The sequence below is a fragment of the Manduca sexta genome, chromosome 17 (genome assembly GCF_014839805.1).
Source record: "Manduca sexta isolate Smith_Timp_Sample1 chromosome 17, JHU_Msex_v1.0, whole genome shotgun sequence".
Classification (NCBI taxonomy): Eukaryota; Metazoa; Arthropoda; class Insecta; order Lepidoptera; family Sphingidae; genus Manduca; species Manduca sexta.
Genome location: NC_051131.1, coordinates 11003861 through 11022693, shown reverse-complemented (window position 1 = coordinate 11022693; position 18833 = coordinate 11003861). Strand labels below are relative to the sequence as shown.

General features: G+C 40.7%; 1 protein-coding gene across 2 annotated transcripts; it reads right to left on the bottom strand.

Moving 5' to 3' along the window:
- Positions 1 to 426: 426 nt before the first annotated feature.
- On the bottom strand, positions 427 to 18694 carry LOC115449508 (transcription initiation factor TFIID subunit 2). Of its 2 annotated transcripts, none has more exons than XM_037439630.1 (19): positions 18501 to 18694; positions 18357 to 18411; positions 18114 to 18277; positions 17809 to 18025; positions 17302 to 17534; positions 16738 to 16915; positions 16242 to 16511; positions 15883 to 16023; positions 15396 to 15676; positions 14883 to 15122; positions 14383 to 14632; positions 13387 to 13549; positions 12629 to 12798; positions 12235 to 12448; positions 11786 to 11987; positions 8520 to 8799; positions 7140 to 7325; positions 5949 to 6080; positions 427 to 734 (listed from the first exon to the last, which is right to left on the bottom strand). In XM_037439630.1, exons 1-19 carry the CDS (start codon positions 18542 to 18544, stop codon positions 489 to 491), a joined length of 3666 nt encoding a protein of 1221 aa, XP_037295527.1. In that variant the 5' UTR covers positions 18545 to 18694; the 3' UTR covers positions 427 to 488. The 2 variants fall into 2 exon arrangements, with proteins under 2 accessions (XP_037295527.1, XP_037295528.1); XM_037439631.1 differs by having other exon boundaries at positions 5949 to 6077; positions 18501 to 18544.
- Between the last annotated feature and the right edge of the window lie 139 nt (positions 18695 to 18833).

Genomic DNA, 18833 nt, shown 5'->3' with positions numbered 1-18833 from the left:
TATTCGGCTGCGCGGGCTGGCTGGCAGAAGAGAAGATATGTCACGCGGCGACTATTCTATTATTCTCTCTGGTTGCACGTAATAAAAAAAGTGTCTAAAATTGTATTCTGTAATTATTTTTGCTAATATAATGTTTAATACTGTAAAAGAGCGTTTAACAGGATATATTTTAACATTCAAACACGATTTTACCTCGCAAAATATAAATACAGAAGTGCCAACATAATTCAAAACCATGACCTATCCATTTTTAAATTAGTTAATACGAGATCGACGTCTGATAACGTGGAGTGTCCTTTAGTTTTAGTTAAATATTTGAGTATAATTAATTCCAATTTTAAATGCATTATTCATCATGTTCTAAATACTATTAAATGTAACCTTTCTATTATGTAAATCCAGAATTTCGAGGTACAAAAAAACATATTATTTCCATAAAATTTAATATTAAATTCTTCCTTAATCTACATATTATTATCTTCCGCGTATTAAAAACTCATGTTCGTAGGCATCGAACTAATGTCCTCTGAAGGACTTTGACTCGAACTAAACGAGCTGAGTGTTTCCCGAGTCTCCTCTTTGATTTTCAGATGTTCGGTGCTTGAGGGAGGTCGGGGGATGAGAGACCGGTCTTTATCCTTATGCTCCTTATCTTTGGACCCTTTCTCTTTGCTGCTGTGCTTATGTTTGTGCTTATGCTTGTGCTTCTTCTTTTCCTTCTTCTTCTTCTTGGCCTGGAACAAATTATCATTTCTTTAATTAATGTGAACAGGGATATATGTGGAATATACGGGGGATGCATATTTTAATTCCATATGGACTGTTATCTTCCATCAGAGCGAATCTGAATTCATGGACATGGTCAGCATTTATTTGGAACATAAATCCACTTCCAGGTCTATACTGTGATTGGTTAATGTTTCATACTTATGTAGCTTACATGTTTAGTTTAACTGTCAATGTAAGTGAATATAAAATTTAAGTGAATATATTTATTTCCCTAAATATAATATCGCGAAGACTATCTCTGTCAGTTGACAGTCGGCACTATCTGGATTCTCTACCACATGCCACTTATCATGTACAGTGAAGTCGCTATACACTAGCATAATTTTGACACAAATTATTTATTTCATTCAATAAGACTCTACACTGATTACACCTATCAATGATTTAAAATTATTTTAGGGGCGTAGTTGTTCGTATTTCAACCTGAATCCATTACTTGATTTGATATACACCATTAGTATTTAATTACAAAATAAAAGCTTTATCTACTGACGTTACTGAACCCATATTTAACATAAAAAAACAAAAATACGATGTCATGAAATTATCTCTAAAAAACGCAAATATTGGTCAAATAACTTTGATTCAAAAAAATTGATTTCTAGCGTCTATTATAGTACAGGATCCCTGGTACATGGTAGCTTAATACAGGTAGCAAGGATAAAATATGTTAATTTGGCGAATTTTAAAAAATTATTACTAACCGAAGTTTTCGTTGTTAATTATCGGGATAATTATCTAAATAACATGAAAAAACATTTGTTCTACAAAATATAAGGTTTTGTTAGGAAGTTCCCCCTCTCAAACATGTATCATAAACAAGGTCATTAAAAATAATTACTAACCAGCTGATTTTTTTTTATTGGTTTAGCTAACATTTGCATAGTTTACTACCCACATTGTCCTACAAATTGCACGTTATTCCAGTCCTCCAGTTACATAGTTTAAATTCACGAAATTAAAAATAATATTATTTTGTACATTTTGCTATTAGAGCTGAGGCACACTATTATCCTTGCTTACAAACGCATGCGCACAGCATTGTTTACTGTGGCCTAAGTATTCCATGCTTACCCATGGTGGTGTCGATCATAACCACGTAAAGTTGTTTTTAGTCAACCTCGTATTTTATTCGTCTTTCGAAAAATAATTTGAATAGTAATCTGTGCTGCAAAATAATAATGGAGTGTTTTTTTTGTGTAATTTATTATCTGAAAACTCTAATTTTCGAGAAAAGAGAGAAGAAATAAAAAAAATTAATAGAGATATGTGGCTTTCTTGTAAGACTTTTTTATCTGCTCGAAAGCATTATAAATACAAATATTGTGATGCTGTATTGCCTGAAAGTTACAGTGATTAAATAATAGATTAGCATTCCTCTTGTTACAAGGAATTTAGAGTAAAATCTAAATAATTTTCTTATGAAAGGTACTTAAGTCCATTGATTTTTTTTTTTAAATAATTTTGTAAGTTCATATTTTTACGTAATTATCTGGAAAAAAAAGGAGTAATATTAATCTGTAAGTTTCGCTGTATTCTTTGAATAATAATTATAGAAAGTATATTTTTCATATTTTCTTCAAAAATTTAGTTTATAAGATAAATATATTTGAAAATAGATAAAAATTTATATATTTTATATATTTATAAATATATTTTGCAAAATAGTAAAATTTTCCACGTGTTTTCAATTTACTCCATTAACAGTCAGAAAGTTCGGTTATGTTCGGAAATGCCGATTGTTATTGTTGTTTATGTACTTAATTTCTTTATGATTTAAATTTATATTCTTATATAACTACATTTTACTAAGAATTAATTGAATGTAAGTTCAATTTTCAATCGTTTCATTTCATTTCATTTTGTATACCCAAAAATTACTAATCTTGTAGGACTAATAAAACATACCTTTTTTTTGTAGGACATTGTTTTATTTGGACGAAAAATATATTAACCTATCATGTGTTACCTTTGTCCTACAGTTACTAATAAAAAAAAAGTCTTGCGATATTGCCAACTTTTGAGTATAGGACTAAGATGACATACCACGCAATTTGTAGGACAATGTGAGTAGTAAGCTATGCAAATGTTAACTAACCAATAAAAAAAAATAGCTGGTTAGTAATTATTTTTCATGAATCATGACCTTGTTTATGATACATGTTGGAGAGAGGGGACTTCCTAACCAAACCTTATATTTTGTAGGACAAATATTTTTTCATGTTATTTAGATAATTATCTCGATAATTAACAAAGAAAAATTCGGTTAGTAATAAATTTTTAAAATTCGTCAAATCAACATATTTTATACTTGCTACCTGTATTAAGCTACCATTTACCAACATTACTGTAAGGAAAAACTTGGGCGTCTAGTCCAAAGGAAACTACTCACGAAAAATCAGCTTGATAGTAATAAACGATAAGAAGTGTACCAGGGATCTTGTACTATTAGTCAATTCGTACAAATTGATAATGTCATTCATTAAATAATCGTCTCTTATGCACATTTAGTATTCATTGATATACGTCAATATCACGTGCGGTCGACATAGTATTATTAAGTACTTACTAAGTGTTGTGTCCATATTTTTGTTTTTTACTAGACACATTTTTATGAGCTTTATCAATTACATATTATAAACGCAACATTCTGATTGCTTATTTTTAATGTCTTCCCTCTTCTACATATCCCATTTTTTTTTTTGGTAATTGAAAACTATTGGTGTATAATTACCAACAACTAGCTTTGCAACCGTCTTTTTGTTTTTGTGGGCGTGTTTAGGCTGGGGCCAGACGGTATAATTCGATATTAGCAACAATTTACATTTTTTTTGCTTACGCGTACCTGGTAGTTTAGGAGATTGATATAAATAAGTACAGAAATATCTTCAAGATTGTAATTATTTTATATATTTTTTTATTTTGTTTAGGAAATCAATAAATAAACACCATGATTTCTTATGTTTAAGCGAATGCTAAACGTTGGAATAAAACTATTTTTTCCGGAATTTATCGCGGTTTTTTATATTATAATTTTCTCTTTTTTGATGTTTCGAAGACTTATCATGGTCACGAAGGGAAATGACGCGTTGATGGTCCGAAAAGTCAAAGTTACAATATCTATGTATATTTTACATTTATATATTATTATTTTTTTTAAATCACCACTCATAAGCTCTTTAAAATATTCACATAAAACTGTAGCAACGTCACAATGAAGAAATAAGAAAAAGATTTCTTGGAGTTTGCGATGTCACTGACCGTAAAACAACATACGATACATATTAAAAAAAAAACTTACAAGTCTTAACAACACGCTGCAAGCTAATCTGTCCATCATCTAAGATATTTATCATTAGATTGTTGTCAAATGATTAATCACACAAACTGCATAAATACAAGGCAGAATTTTAATATTTATCTTGTACTATCTATATACATAGATTAGGTCATAAGCTTCTATTTCTTTTAATTAAAATATATGATCGTGTTAATACACTGATTTTAAATGAAATGTATAATTATATAACAAAATTTAAGTCGCATAACTGCATTCAAATGTAATCATTGGTCCAATCAAATTTCCATACATTTATATTTATATGCGACAAAATAATCCGAAATACTTTTCATTAAGGTGGTAGCTCAAGGTCCATTTTCATACATTTTGTTTCGGCTTTAATCTGGGTAACTAAACAAGTATTGGCAAGTAAAGAATTTAAATTCACGTCTAATTAGTGATTAGTTCTCGCAGTTGAAGAAAAACGTAAAATAATTAATAATCATGGATATTTCGGCCTTTAAAATTTAATATGACGAAATTTTAAAGGCAGAAATATCCATGATTATTAATTATTTTTACATTTTTCTTCAACTGCGAGAACTAATCACTAACTAGACGTGAATTTAAATTCTTTACTTGCCAATACTTGTTTAGTTACCCAGATTAAAGCCGAAACAAAATGTATGAAAATGGACCTTGAGCTACCACCTTAAGTATATCTGCATTACAAGGTTAATGGTTATGATAAATCTTTCGAACTAGGGATGTGAAGGAAATATCGATTTTTAATATTTTTTAGTTCTAAAAAATCTATATTTAACTTCAATTAGTAGGCATACTATTTCATGTTACGGCATTTCCATTTAAGTTAACGAAAAAAATTATAATAAAAAATTAGTAACAACCTTTACCTATAATGTATTATTGAATTAAACATATTGTAAGTAATCGATAAAATAATATCGATATCACGATAATAGTAACGTCACTAGAATTTGATAACGATATCCAATTACGAGAATGTAAGATTATGCCGTCGACCTTACTATATACTAGGTCAGTTAGGCACTAAGTTACTTCTTAAACTATAATCATGAATCATGCACACCGAAAATAATGACCTGATATTATCGTTTTTAAAATAACCTTTAAAAACGAGTTTTTTTTTTATTTAATTACTAAACGTCTAAGTTATGAACTGGTAATTAGGTTTTTTTTTTTTGTACAAAAATAATGTGTAGACATGCAAATTATTGAAAATTTGCTATTGCCTCATATGTGTTTGCGTTTCCTGCCTAACTCTAAGAAGGGAAGGGCGGGATACTATCGACGTAAATAATAGTAGCATCACCCTGTATAAAGCCGGCATATTAATGTCATGACATCTCTCTACGAGCGCCTGGATTATGCTATAAGTCCATTATATGAAGATTAAATTTACAATCTGTCCAGTGTACTGTATAGTGTGTAATGCTCTGCGGAAGCTGTTATTTTGTTATGGTAAAAAAGGGTGAATAGGGGAAACCTGGCCTCATAATTATAACAATTAATCGTAAATTATTTTATTGAATGTTTGACAATAGCCTATTTTAAGAGGGCTTTTTTGTGGGGACATGCGGAGACACGCAGTCCCCCAAAGGAAATTTCGAGAAAATAGAAAAAAATTGCCTTTACAAAGTACAGGAAGGGAGGGAGGTACAAAAAATGACATACTTCGACTTCCGAAAATTAACGCGCCCCCAAAAAATAAGTGACGAAAAAAACCTGTTTTAGCGAATTCTATTTTATCAATATAATGAGAGTAATGTGACGTCATTAATGTCCCCATTCACCCCATTTCAAGGTGCTCAAAAATATTATGGATATCGTTGTTTACCTTAGGAGCTCCCAAATCGTCTTTTTCGTGTTTGAACATGCCAGGTTCGAAGCCGATGGGTCCAGACGTGCCCGGTATGCCAGGCAGCGGTGCTGCGTTGTCCGATATGAACTCGCGTTTCGAATCATCCTGCTTAAAAAATAATAAAAAAAAAATTGCTATCACAAAACATCTTCATTTATTAGAGTTTTAAAGTCTAAAATAGTTCACTAGGTCTAGTAGATAGTGCCTTTTTTAACCGTGAACCAAAGGACCAAAAGGGCGCAACTCACTTCACAATTCAATTGACCGTTCAAACAAGAGATAATTCACAAAGAATACACACATAACTTTAGAAAAGTAGGGGATGCGGGCCCATTTTTTGGCCTACGGACATTCATTTTGGCCGCAACAGTTCGTTCCTCTCCAACTAGGCTATCGCCGCTGAATTAACTATAAAGCTATAGTTCAACATTGTAATCACACATAACAGTATAGATTTCCTTTGTGTTTTGCATTGTTGAAAACAAGTCAATATTTATGAAGATATTAGCATTTAGCTTGCATATAAACGTCATCATTGAAAACAATTTACTGTTATGGCGCAATATTATGTATGTGTGCAAATATTTTCTCAAATGGAATTAATTGACGTGGTTTTATTATTATAACGTTATATGTCGCCGAGTTATTTTTCTTAGATGGCGCTCTGAAAGCATTCAAAGTTGCTAGGGCTGCCATACATCCCGGAATACCGAGATAATTTGTCCCGGTTAGATTTAATGTGTCCCCGCTAATAATTCAGTTGTCTTGGTTTCATGAATTTTAAGGGATAACATACTTCGCGAATATACGGGACTGTTACGCTATAAGCACTAGAAAAAAATGCCCGAATTTTTACAAAGGAATATACTCCTCGGTATTAAAAGTTAGAATTTTTCCGGTTTGGTTTCATGAAGTTGTGCCAGCCCTAAGGTAGACGTATTCGGTAAACAACAGAATATAAACTATATTGTATAGTTATTAATGCTTAATCTGAAACCATAAAGTATTTTTCAAATAGATAAATATAATATAGTTAATACATAGGTACTAAACATTTCACATAATATAAAACTTATAATTGTCACATTTATCGAATACCTTGATTTAAACTTTTATAAAAAATACTTTGAAAAAGAAAGATCTGTAAAACTATTAAAATATACATACGCTATAAACGCGTATCGGCATGTCCGTCTGTATTGATGTCACGTCGACCTTGGCGTCCTCCTCCTTTATACTGGACAGGGGTACCGGCAACACGTCCTCAAGGGGTACCTCTATCTTCGTATCAACAGCTGGGGGTAGCGGTACCCCGGGATCCGTCATTGGAACTATGTCAGTTTCATATTTCATCTAAAAACGAAATATATTAATAATACCAGATTTAAAGTGCTAACCCACTGCTGGGCAAAGGCCTCTCTTACCACCGAAATAATTTTATTTACATACGGACACGGCAGTAACACCACTAAACCTGATGGTATGTCGAGGAGTCCCGAATCCTTATAGAAAAACTATAAACTAACGAGAGAATAATACGATTGCAGGTCTGCTTGAAACCCGATATACATATACAGGATGATCGTGGAAGGGGACAAACTTCACTGGACTTTATACAGCGGTCGCTAGCCGGTCAGATACTATTTACCACCGGCACTGATGCAGATATCTTTAAGGTTGCCGTACGATGTTTTACCGTTAAAGCTAGCATTATATGACAAACAACACACACATAACTTCGGAAACTCAGTGGTGCCTTGCGCTTTCGACCTTCGGACCTTCCTCTCGAAAGCATGTTCAATTTCCATCTATCGCAGCTTCAAAAGAATTTGAAATTTTCGAAAATAGAATTCTCATGCCAGAGATCGTATAAATATGATCAAATAATTATGCACTTATTTCTGCTTACATATAAAACGAGGTCAAACTTTAGATTCAGTTTTTTTTGTTTTTATTGATACCTAATACACTTGTTGAATGTAATTAAATTTTGGTCACGTTGAAATATTGCGACTTGGATTGAGGTGGATAACAGTTACGTGGACATCTCATAGTGCACTTTTAATGGTTATACAACTATTCAAATTTTAATGGTTATACAACTCCCAAAATCTAACATTATTTGAGACTAGAATCAAATTGTTTCTGGTGCCTTTAGTGGCGTAGTTGTATTATGGGATGAAATGCCGTGCTCATTGCTAAAGTTTTGGCTTCGTTTCGCTGGTCTGACAAAGTAATATTATGAGGCCGTTCTGTTCATATCAACTCGAATGGAAAGGGGTTTTTTTCAACGGCTGACCTGCTATCAACACTGAGGGAACCTGCGAACGGTATACTGTTTTCCGCGGGCTTAACGACTACAGGAGCCAAGGAAAAAAGGGAAGGATAAGTGGAAGGGGGGTGGGATGTGAAATGGAGGGTTTGCTCGCTATTAAATGGGATCGAACATAACTGGCGAATATTATAAACTTGATATTAACTTTTCTGCCTACTTTGTGAAAGGAAAAGGCGTAATGCTACATATGTATCTCTGGCATTAATACTTACATCAACAATCTCCTGCTTAATCACCGGCTGCATTTCGATAGCAGCTTGTCTCTCTCTCTCCCGGCCTCTCTCCCTCTCTCTTTCTCTTTCCCGCTCCCTTTCCCTTTCTCTTTCTAGCCGCTCGCGCTCTTTGTGGTGCATCTGTTTCATCATTGCCTGTATTTCTGGCAGTGGGACGCATATTGGCCGTTTTAAGCCGTACAATGCGTAGTAGAGATCAACGAGGTCACATCGCAACCGCGCGTCGTTTGATAGGAGACTGTTTATGTTGCTCCAGAGCCTGTAGGATTTTCCATTAATGTTATTTGTAGTAGAAAGTGAAAAATAATATCTAAATCGTATTCTATGGTATACTATTAGAACATTTTGTACAGTTTTTGAGTAACGTGTAACAAAAGACCCATCACACTGGCAGTTTCCGTGCCGCACGCCCGGGTCCGGGTCGCTCTCCACCGCCGTCAGCAGCGACAGTGATGAGAAACAGTTGATACCTGTGCACGACGGCCTCTGTATCAAGGCGCTGCCGCTGCGCGCGCTCGAAGGGCGGCGTGCGCACGAGCAGGCGCGCCAGCCCGTGCCGCACGCCCGGGTCCGGGTCGCTCTCCACCGCCGTCAGCAGCGACAGTGATGAGAAACAGTTGATACCTGTGCACGACGGCCTCTGTATCAAGGCGCTGCCGCTGCGCGCGCTCGAAGGGCGGCGTGCGCACGAGCAGGCGCGCCAGCCCGTGCCGCACGCCCGGGTCCGGGTCGCTCTCCACCGCCGTCAGCAGCGACAGTGATGAGAAACAGTTGATACCTGTGCACGACGGCCTCTGTATCAAGGCGCTGCCGCTGCGCGCGCTCGAAGGGCGGCGTGCGCACGAGCAGGCGCGCCAGCCCGTGCCGCACGCCCGGGTCCGGGTCGCTCTCCACCGCCGTCAGCAGCGACAGTGATGAGAAACAGTTGATACCTGTGCACGACGGCCTCTGTATCAAGGCGCTGCCGCTGCGCGCGCTCGAAGGGCGGCGTGCGCACGAGCAGGCGCGCCAGCCCGTGCCGCACGCCCGGGTCCGGGTCGCTCTCCACCGCCGTCAGCAGCGACAGTGATGAGAAACAGTTGATACCTGTGCACGACGGCCTCTGTATCAAGGCGCTGCCGCTGCGCGCGCTCGAAGGGCGGCGTGCGCACGAGCAGGCGCGCGCCAGCCCGTGCCGCACGCCCGGGTCCGGGTCGCTCTCCACCGCCGTCAGCAGCGACAGTGATGAGAAACAGTTGATACCTGTGCACGACGGCCTCTGTATCAAGGCGCTGCCGCTGCGCGCGCTCGAAGGGCGGCGTGCGCACGAGCAGGCGCGCCAGCCCGTGCCGCACGCCCGGGTCCGGGTCGCTCTCCACCGCCGTCAGCAGCGACAGTGATGAGAAACAGTTGATACCTGTGCACGACGGCCTCTGTATCAAGGCGCTGCCGCTGCGCGCTCGAAGGGCGGCGTGCGCACGAGCAGGCGCGCCAGCCCGTGCCGCACGCCCGGGTCCGGGTCGCTCTCCACCGCCGTCAGCAGCGACAGTGATGAGAAACAGTTGATACCTGTGCACGACGGCCTCTGTATCAAGGCGCTGCCGCTGCGCGCGCTCGAAGGGCGGCGTGCGCACGAGCAGGCGCGCCAGCCCGTGCCGCACGCCCGGGTCCGGGTCGCTCTCCACCGCCGTCAGCAGCGACAGTGATGAGAAACAGTTGATACCTGTGCACGACGGCCTCTGTATCAAGGCGCTGCCGCTGCGCGTGCTCGAAGGGCGGCGTGCGCACGAGCAGGCGCGCCAGCCCGTGCCGCACGCCCGGGTCCGGGTCGCTCTCCACCGCCGTCAGCAGCGACAGTGATGAGAAACAGTTGATACCTGTGCACGACGGCCTCTGTATCAAGGCGCTGCCGCTGCGCGCGCTCGAAGGGCGGCGTGCGCACGAGCAGGCGCGCCAGCCCGTGCCGCACGCCCGGGTCCGGGTCGCTCTCCACCGCCGTCAGCAGCGACAGTGATGAGAAACAGTTGATACCTGTGCACGACGGCCTCTGTATCAAGGCGCTGCCGCTGCGCGCGCTCGAAGGGCGGCGTGCGCACGAGCAGGCGCGCCAGCCCGTGCCGCACGCCCGGGTCCGGGTCGCTCTCCACCGCCGTCAGCAGCGACAGTGATGAGAAACAGTTGATACCTGTGCACGACGGCCTCTGTATCAAGGCGCTGCCGCTGCGCGCGCTCGAAGGGCGGCGTGCGCACGAGCAGGCGCGCCAGCCCGTGCCGCACGCCCGGGTCCGGGTCGCTCTCCACCGCCGTCAGCAGCGACAGTGATGAGAAACAGTTGATACCTGTGCACGACGGCCTCTGTATCAAGGCGCTGCCGCTGCGCGCGCTCGAAGGGCGGCGTGCGCACGAGCAGGCGCGCCAGCCCTTGCCGCACGCCCGGGTCCGGGTCGCTCTCCACCGCCGTCAGCAGCGACAGTGATGAGAAACAGTTGATACCTGTGCACGACGGCCTCTGTATCAAGGCGCTGCCGCTGCGCGCGCTCGAAGGGCGGCGTGCGCACGAGCAGGCGCGCCAGCCCGTGCCGCACGCCCGGGTCCGGGTCGCTCTCCACCGCCGTCAGCAGCGACAGTGATGAGAAACAGTTGATACCTGTGCACGACGGCCTCTGTATCAACAGCGTACCCCTCCGCGCTCTCGAAGGGCGGCGTGCGCACGAGCAGGCGCGCCAGCCCGTGCCGCACGCCCGGGTCCGGGTCGCTCTCCACCGCCGTCAGCAGCGACAGTGATGAGAAACAGTTGATACCTGTGCACGACGGCCTCTGTATCAAGGCGCTGCCGCTGCGCGCGCTCGAAGGGCGGCGTGCGCACGAGCAGGCGCGCCAGCCCGTGCCGCACGCCCGGGTCCGGGTCGCTCTCCACCGCCGTCAGCAGCGACAGTGATGAGAAACAGTTGATACCTGTGCACGACGGCCTCTGTATCAAGGCGCTGCCGCTGCGCGCGCTCGAAGGGCGGCGTGCGCACGAGCAGGCGCGCCAGCCCGTGCCGCACGCCCGGGTCCGGGTCGCTCTCCACCGCCGTCAGCAGCGACAGTGATGAGAAACAGTTGATACCTGTGCACGACGGCCTCTGTATCAAGGCGCTGCCGCTGCGCGTGCTCGAAGGGGCGGCGTGCGCACGAGCAGGCGCGCGCCAGCCCGTGCCGCACGCCCGGGTCCGGGTCGCTCTCCACCGCCGTCAGCAGCGACAGTGATGAGAAACAGTTGATACCTGTGCACGACGGCCTCTGTATCAAGGCGCTGCCGCTGCGCGCGCTCGAAGGGCGGCGTGCGCACGAGCAGGCGCGCCAGCCCGTGCCGCACGCCCGGGTCCGGGTCGCTCTCCACCGCCGTCAGCAGCGACGACAGGTCCTCCGGCCGCCCGTCCACGCGCACGAACTCCACCAGGCATTCGAACGCCGCCAGACGCACATCTGTTACAAAATTCGATAATTTTTATTAAAGTACATTATACAGGGTGTTTCAGAAACATTGAACAATATTTAACAAATACAAGGGAAGGGCGATTTGTAACTTACTATAACAAGAATAATAATTTTTCAACATAGAGCTTTAAATTGTTTTTAAAAGTTACATATTAAGTCTAAAATCAATTGATTAAATGTAATTTTAGATATAGCTGCATTTCCAAGTAATTTCAGTTACACAATAAATACTTACCAATATATTGTCCATACTGGGCGTACGCTCGGAATACAGTCGGAATGCTCGGCAAATGGCCGCATTGCTGCAAACGACGGATGGCTCGCAAGCAACTCACTGTTATTGTATTTTTATAACAGGGCAACACCTTCTCTAAGTTCAAGACTCTAGTTATTTCCTCTAAAACCAGTCTAGTGTCCGCCGACAGCGAATCTGCGGTTATGGGAGCACCCTGTGAACAAGTAAAGATATTAAATTGTGTTTCTGACTGCTTTAAAGGAAAATATGCTCGAAGATATATATACAAATATATAATTGAATTATGAACCATATTACAAAATAAGTATCTTTTTTTTATTAAATAAAAATGTATTTAGTATGAAAAAATCATGTTTCCAAAAACTGTACTTACAGGCTGTAGTACTGATATAACAGGGGTAATGGTTGCTGCTAATGCGTCCACCAAAGCTGCCTTGTAATAGTTGTCAGAGAAATGATTTTTGGAATTATCATTGTATTTAAACAAGTCCAAAAGAAACTTCACCACCTCCGGGGGACAAATACCGTGTATGTTACGTAAACCTAGAAGAATTTAAATACATGAAGACATTAGTATATTAAAAAGGAAACGTTTCTTCTATTTATTGTAAAAAAAAATCGAAATGGATATAAAATCGAATATACGAAAAGAAAAAATTGCAGTAAGATAATTAGTTCTTTAATTACTTTAGATCTAAGGGCGCCTTAAAATTAACCGCGCTGCTGTATTAAACCATAAAAATTGCCACAACACAAAAGGTAAAAGACGTAACGTTACCAAGCGACGTCGGCGCTGCACCAACGTGGCTAATTTGAAGGAATAAGATTTCAAATGCTGCCTCGATGGCGTAGTTGTACTGCATGCGCGGTACGGCAGCGCTCTGAGGTCCTGGGTTCGAATCCCAGGTCGGGCAAAGTGATATTTGGGTTTTTCTGCTCAGTATCAGCCCGGAGTCTGGAATTTGTGCCCGATATGGCGATAGGCTCGCCCCCTATCACATCATGGGACGAAACACACTTGGCGAAAAGTGGGTGCCATGGTTGCGCCTCTGCATACCCCTTCGGGGATAAAATGCGTGATGTTGTGTGTGTGTTAAGATTTCAAATTAACATAATAATACCAATACTTACCAGCCATAGCGACGGGTATAGTTTTTTGCAAGAAATAATGTTGCAAATTGTCAAAATTATTCTGTTTGATGATGTGCGGCGCCGAGGACGACCCAAACATTTTGCGGAATATCGTCAACATCGCCGGCGGACCCGCCCATGAGCTGATCATTGCATTAGCAACCTACAACCATACACAATAAAATTATTTTTTGCTATTCCTGACAAAGCACATTGTTCAATGACTGTAACTCTTCTCAAAGTACTTATGTAGAGCGGACCTTCTATCTATTCGACCAGCCTGAGCGAGATTTTTTTGGCTCCCCTTTTTCTGGGGACCTTTTTGGTCCCTAGAGCGACTTGTTACTGAAAGTTTAAGAACTCGGCTCTCTTCTTAGGACCTAGCGCATCGTAAGACCGGCGGGACCTCGGTACTAGTAGTATATAATTTTTTTTTTTCTTTTTTTTTTTTTGGTTTCGCGGTGAAAGTCCCTTATTACTACCGCCCAGCCTTCGTGGGGGGCGACTGAGCGGTTATGCTGGGGTAACCGTGCCTTACGGCCCGGAGTTGATGACGAACTTCGGGCGACCGCCGCGCCGGGCCGAATCCCTAACCCGAGTACTACTAACCTATGCACGGCCTACCAGCTAAAACTCCGCGGTGGCCCTCTTCGGCGCATTAGGGACGGCTGCGGGCTTCCTCTGACGGAAGTGTCTAAGTCTTCGTCCGCAGCCGCCCCTGCGCGGTGCCGCCTTGCGGCCCGTCTCCTATGGGGGGGAGGGGGGCTCAGAAGCCCCCGCGCACCGAAGGACGCCCTCGGCGTCTACGGCAGCATGAGGCCAACTACACACTGCCGTCCATCCCAGGGTACTACTAGTATATAACTGGCTGGATGCATATCATATTATGCTATATGCATTTTGTTTTATGAATTAATTTATATCCAAAGGCAATTTTAATAGCACCCCACTTTACTATGGTATTTAAATCATCAATTGACATTTTTCATAGCCTACCTTTGTCAAACAATGCGCCGCTTTACACCTAATCTTGTAATATGTCTGCTCGCTCTCTATAGTGTCAGTTAACGCCTTCCTGGTAGGTGGTTCCGGGTAATTATGTAAAGCATCTATAGCCTCGCTTTGAGCTGTGACGTCACGCTCGTGCCTCAACTGGTACTGCCACTGGTAGTCAGGCTGCGATATAACCGTGCTTCGGAGAAGCGACATTTCGGGGTCGAGCCGGATCCATAGAATTGGCGAGTCACTGCAAGAGAATAAAAATATTGTAGATTTCTATTGCCAGATGGACTATTTTCATATATTTGTACCAGGTAAGATGAAATATTTTAGTATAATTTTATCTACCGAATTACTATCAGGTTCAGTAGCAGTTATTTGAAGTCAAAAATAATACAATTAATTTATTCATTAAGTTACTTCAAGACATTTTGCATAAGGACATAATCTTCACCTATATTAGAGCATTGCCATGGGTTTAGTGACGTCATACTTACTCCATAGCCGAAAGGTCCATGTCAACTTCCTCTCCTGTGCACAGGGGAATCTTCTTTTTCTTGTTACGCCTGCTTTTACTGTGGCAGGTGATATCAGCTCGCACCACCGTGTTCTCTATTTGCAGCGTGTGCTTGAACGTGCCGTCCAACTCCTGTAGTTGCACCAGTAATGGACCCACGTATTTCCTTATGCCGCGTTCGTGCACGCAGTCTTGACGGATCTCTAGTTCTACCGTATTTCTGTTTTAAATGATACGATAATAATTAAAGACACTTTGATTTTTTGTTATATTAAAATAAAAATATGAGATGCCCTACTCTTTGCCATCAGCTCCTTTATGAAATAAAGACAAATAAATTTTTCACCTACGACATGACCTGCATATTATGTAAAAACAGAAATACAGGATGTTCAAGAAGTTGATATGCAGTTTATATTACATAATTCTAATTCTATTTGAGTAAAAGTACATTGTTAACTATTTACAACTTCAAGTATTAACAGATAATAACCTTTTTCTATTGAACACAGAAGTGAGCTGAAACTTCGCATGGCCACCAGTCCTCACCCACTGATCCACAAACACTGCCATGTCTTTTCCAGTCACTGTGAATATGGCTTTCACGAATAAATTTGTGGACAGTAAGAGATGTCCCCATAGTCCACTGCCGATTTTAGTGTTGGCAGCATTGGTGGCCAAAGCCAATTGTTTGTTAAAAACTTGGAGCAAAAGTTCTTGACCAATTCTTTGTTCCAACATACGTAGAACTAGATGAGATTTCTTCCGCATTATCTGGAGGGAAAATTTTATTAATTTACGATACTGTTTGAATATAAACTTTGAATACGCTAAATAAACCCTAGATGGAAATTATTTTTAAAACATTTTTTAGTAAGACAGACAATTTCATTACGAAAATATATAATTTAATACCAATATAATTTGACTAAATAGTTCTTTCTATATTAATTTTTGCATAAATAAATTTGGCCAATCACCTCAATATACCGTGGCGACATGGTGTGAACATTGCGTACGGGAAAGTAGAACACGTCTTTGGGTTCTACGCGGGCGCCGCTGGCGGGCGGCTGCCACGGGTCCAGCACTATGCCGCCGTATTGTTCTTCATAACCAACCACCTAAAAAAAAATATTAATTAACTATGTAGCCAATCCTCAAATGTGATTAATATAAGTAAATCCCTAGGAAAATTGCAATAATATAAAATCGTTATACCAAAATCTTAAACTATAATTGAAAATGTCTTTACGTAAAAATATAATTCTGTAACAAAAGTGATATGGTGGAATAAATGTGATTTATATCTCCTTCACTTTTTTTTAAGTCCTAAACTCACCTCCTGCAATTCCTGGTGTATCCAGTACCTATACTCATTGTTACCAAAGCATTTTTTCGAGTACAGGCCGCACAAATAGTCCGGTATACCTTTAGCCAACCACAAGTCAGACCAATTTTGCATGGTGATGAAACAGCCAAAAAACTGCTCGGCTACAGCTTGAGCCATGCACTTTCTGCTTATATATGTTTGGTCTATTATAGCGATTGAATGGAGCAAATGTGTGCTCATGATAGACATTGTTGTGTAGGCGGTAGCGTCGTCTTCCGTCTAGAAATGAACAGAAAGGCGTTTTATATATATTTTTTTAATACAACATTCCCAAAAGGTTAGACAGAGGTACAAGTAATGCACTCACCTCACTCACACTCACAATTAACTATTGCATGAATTTGTTGAAGATTTAAATATCTGGACTATTCAACAATTATTAATATTATGCAGATGTCTATCATATTTTTTAACTTATATTAATATTCCAAATTACTCCACTTACCTCATCTACAAACACTTGTTTGTAACATGGATATGGATATCTAGTAGATAATGTCTCCTCATAAAACTCAAAAGCTTCATGTAAGTAGCGCACTGTGTTCTTCAATATTTGCATCAAGTTCGGTAAACAATAATGTGTCACTTCATTCATATGAGGATCAACATAGGTTTCAAATGGCCTAGAAATGAAAACAATACAATAGTATATTAAAAATATCAATAGAAGAATGTTATGTGTGACTGTCTAATTGGTGTGAATGTATTGAGAAAACCGTAGGACAGCGCTCTAAGATATTGGGGTTTTCTGTTCAGTATCAGCCCGCAGTCTGGAATTTGTGCCCAATGTGGCGAAAAGCGTGCACCTAGCATATTATAGAACAGAACACACAGGGCGAAAAGTGGGTGCCTTGATTGCATCTTAGCATTTAGTAATAAATATGTGCTGTAGGTGTGTATGTTTTTTTTTTATTTATAGAGTTATATTGTGGTATTTTTCAATATACCCTTATGACATTTTAAATCTTCCAAATAAAATAATTATATCAGTTTTTTAGGCATCACTCACCCAATAGCCAAAGCAATGTTAGGAGCGCAAGCAGGTGTATTGACCAGATAGTGGAATGTCTTCCGTCTATGATCTGGAGTGTACACTACATCCACTAGCTCTCCACATGACACAGCTGTCAGGCTTTCATCTACTGTGAACTCAAGTTTCCAAGTACACGGCTCGGCGAAACTGTCCACGCATGGAAACCATAGCCGAGCTGAGTGTCCATATGTGAACATGTGAGCAGATTTCTAGAAATATTAATTAGTTTCATGGAAATTTATTTGACGTAAACAATAAAAAAAAAATATTGACTAAATTGTCACATATATGCATTGCTTGTTTCAGAATTAAGGAGCTACATTTTCACCAACAATTACATAAAGGAACTTAAACATTAATTCTTTCATAATTGGCATTTACTTGTAAAATGTATAAAGGTGATAAAAAAAAAAATATAAGAAGTTTATAGCCAGTTCATTCTATTACATTGTGTACAAACAAAAGAAATAGAAACCAACTCACCTCCACCAAAGTGCCCTCCCCATCAGGCACAACAAAGTGCATCCCTCCCTGAGGAGACTCCAAGGAGAATTCAATGCCAATACGGAGTCCTCTCCCTTCCCCAACCAGATGTGCCGCTTCATCAGGCACTTGTATGTGAAGCTCGCCTGAATTGTGATCTGGGTCAATCTTCTGTGCCGCTGCTAGGTGATACTGGGAGAACAACTCCAAAGATCTCCTGTGATTTGAGTATGATATTAAAATAAGTTTTGAATGCACTAGGCTATATCTTATAGCTATAAGTAATCGATAAAAGCTGAACTTACGTGTTAGGATCTGATTGACAAATATCCAAAAATGGATCACAATACTGAAAGTTGGCCTCATACTGGTCATTCAAACACACCCGGTATATACGAGACTGCTTCGCGTTAAGCCGTATGTATCGTAGGTTATCTTTTAGAGGCACCACTGTAAGCTCTACAAAGCCCTGTAAATAAATCAAAAGTTTAAGTCATGAAAACCCATAACAAGGATTTACACAATATCATATGGGATATTTTCCTTACAATTATACTTCTTCTTTCAAAGCTTATACCAGTTAAACTTAGTATTTGATGGGCTGTAAAAGAAAAAACCTAAATTATTAACCAAATAATACCAAAACGATTACATTTCCGACACATTATTGAGTTATTGGTCATGATACTTATAATTTAAATGGGCGACAATTGTCGCCCGTGCGTTCCTTCTTCATGATTGTATCACATATATATTACTTTAATTATAATTAACGAAATTTATTAAAAAACATAAACATCCCAAAATATTTGACCCACATCCAAACAAAAATAATGACAGTGGCAGAGACTTCTCAGTTCTCATTTCGGTCTTAATGAATGCAAAAATGAATGAATGTCGACCAGTTAACAGAGTATACCACATGATCGCACAGATATCAATATTTTAAAATATTACCTATCTATATCTGTGAGGAGTTTGTATTCTTGATTTGCTATGGAGGTCCAACTCGTCCCTATCTTTCT

Excerpts from the sequence above, each read along its gene's own strand:
- LOC115449508 (XM_037439630.1), bottom strand. The coding sequence starts at position 18,544 with ATGAAGAAGGAACGCACGGGCGACAATTGTCGCCCATTTAAATT. Across the intron at positions 18,412-18,500 it reads AATTGTCGCCCATTTAAATT|AGCCCATCAAATACTAAGTT; the intron begins ATAAGTATCATG and ends TTTTTCTTTTAC. Across the intron at positions 12,799-13,386 it reads TATACCCGTCGCTATGGCTG|GTTTACGTAACATACACGGT; the intron begins GTAAGTATTGGT and ends AAATTCTTCTAG.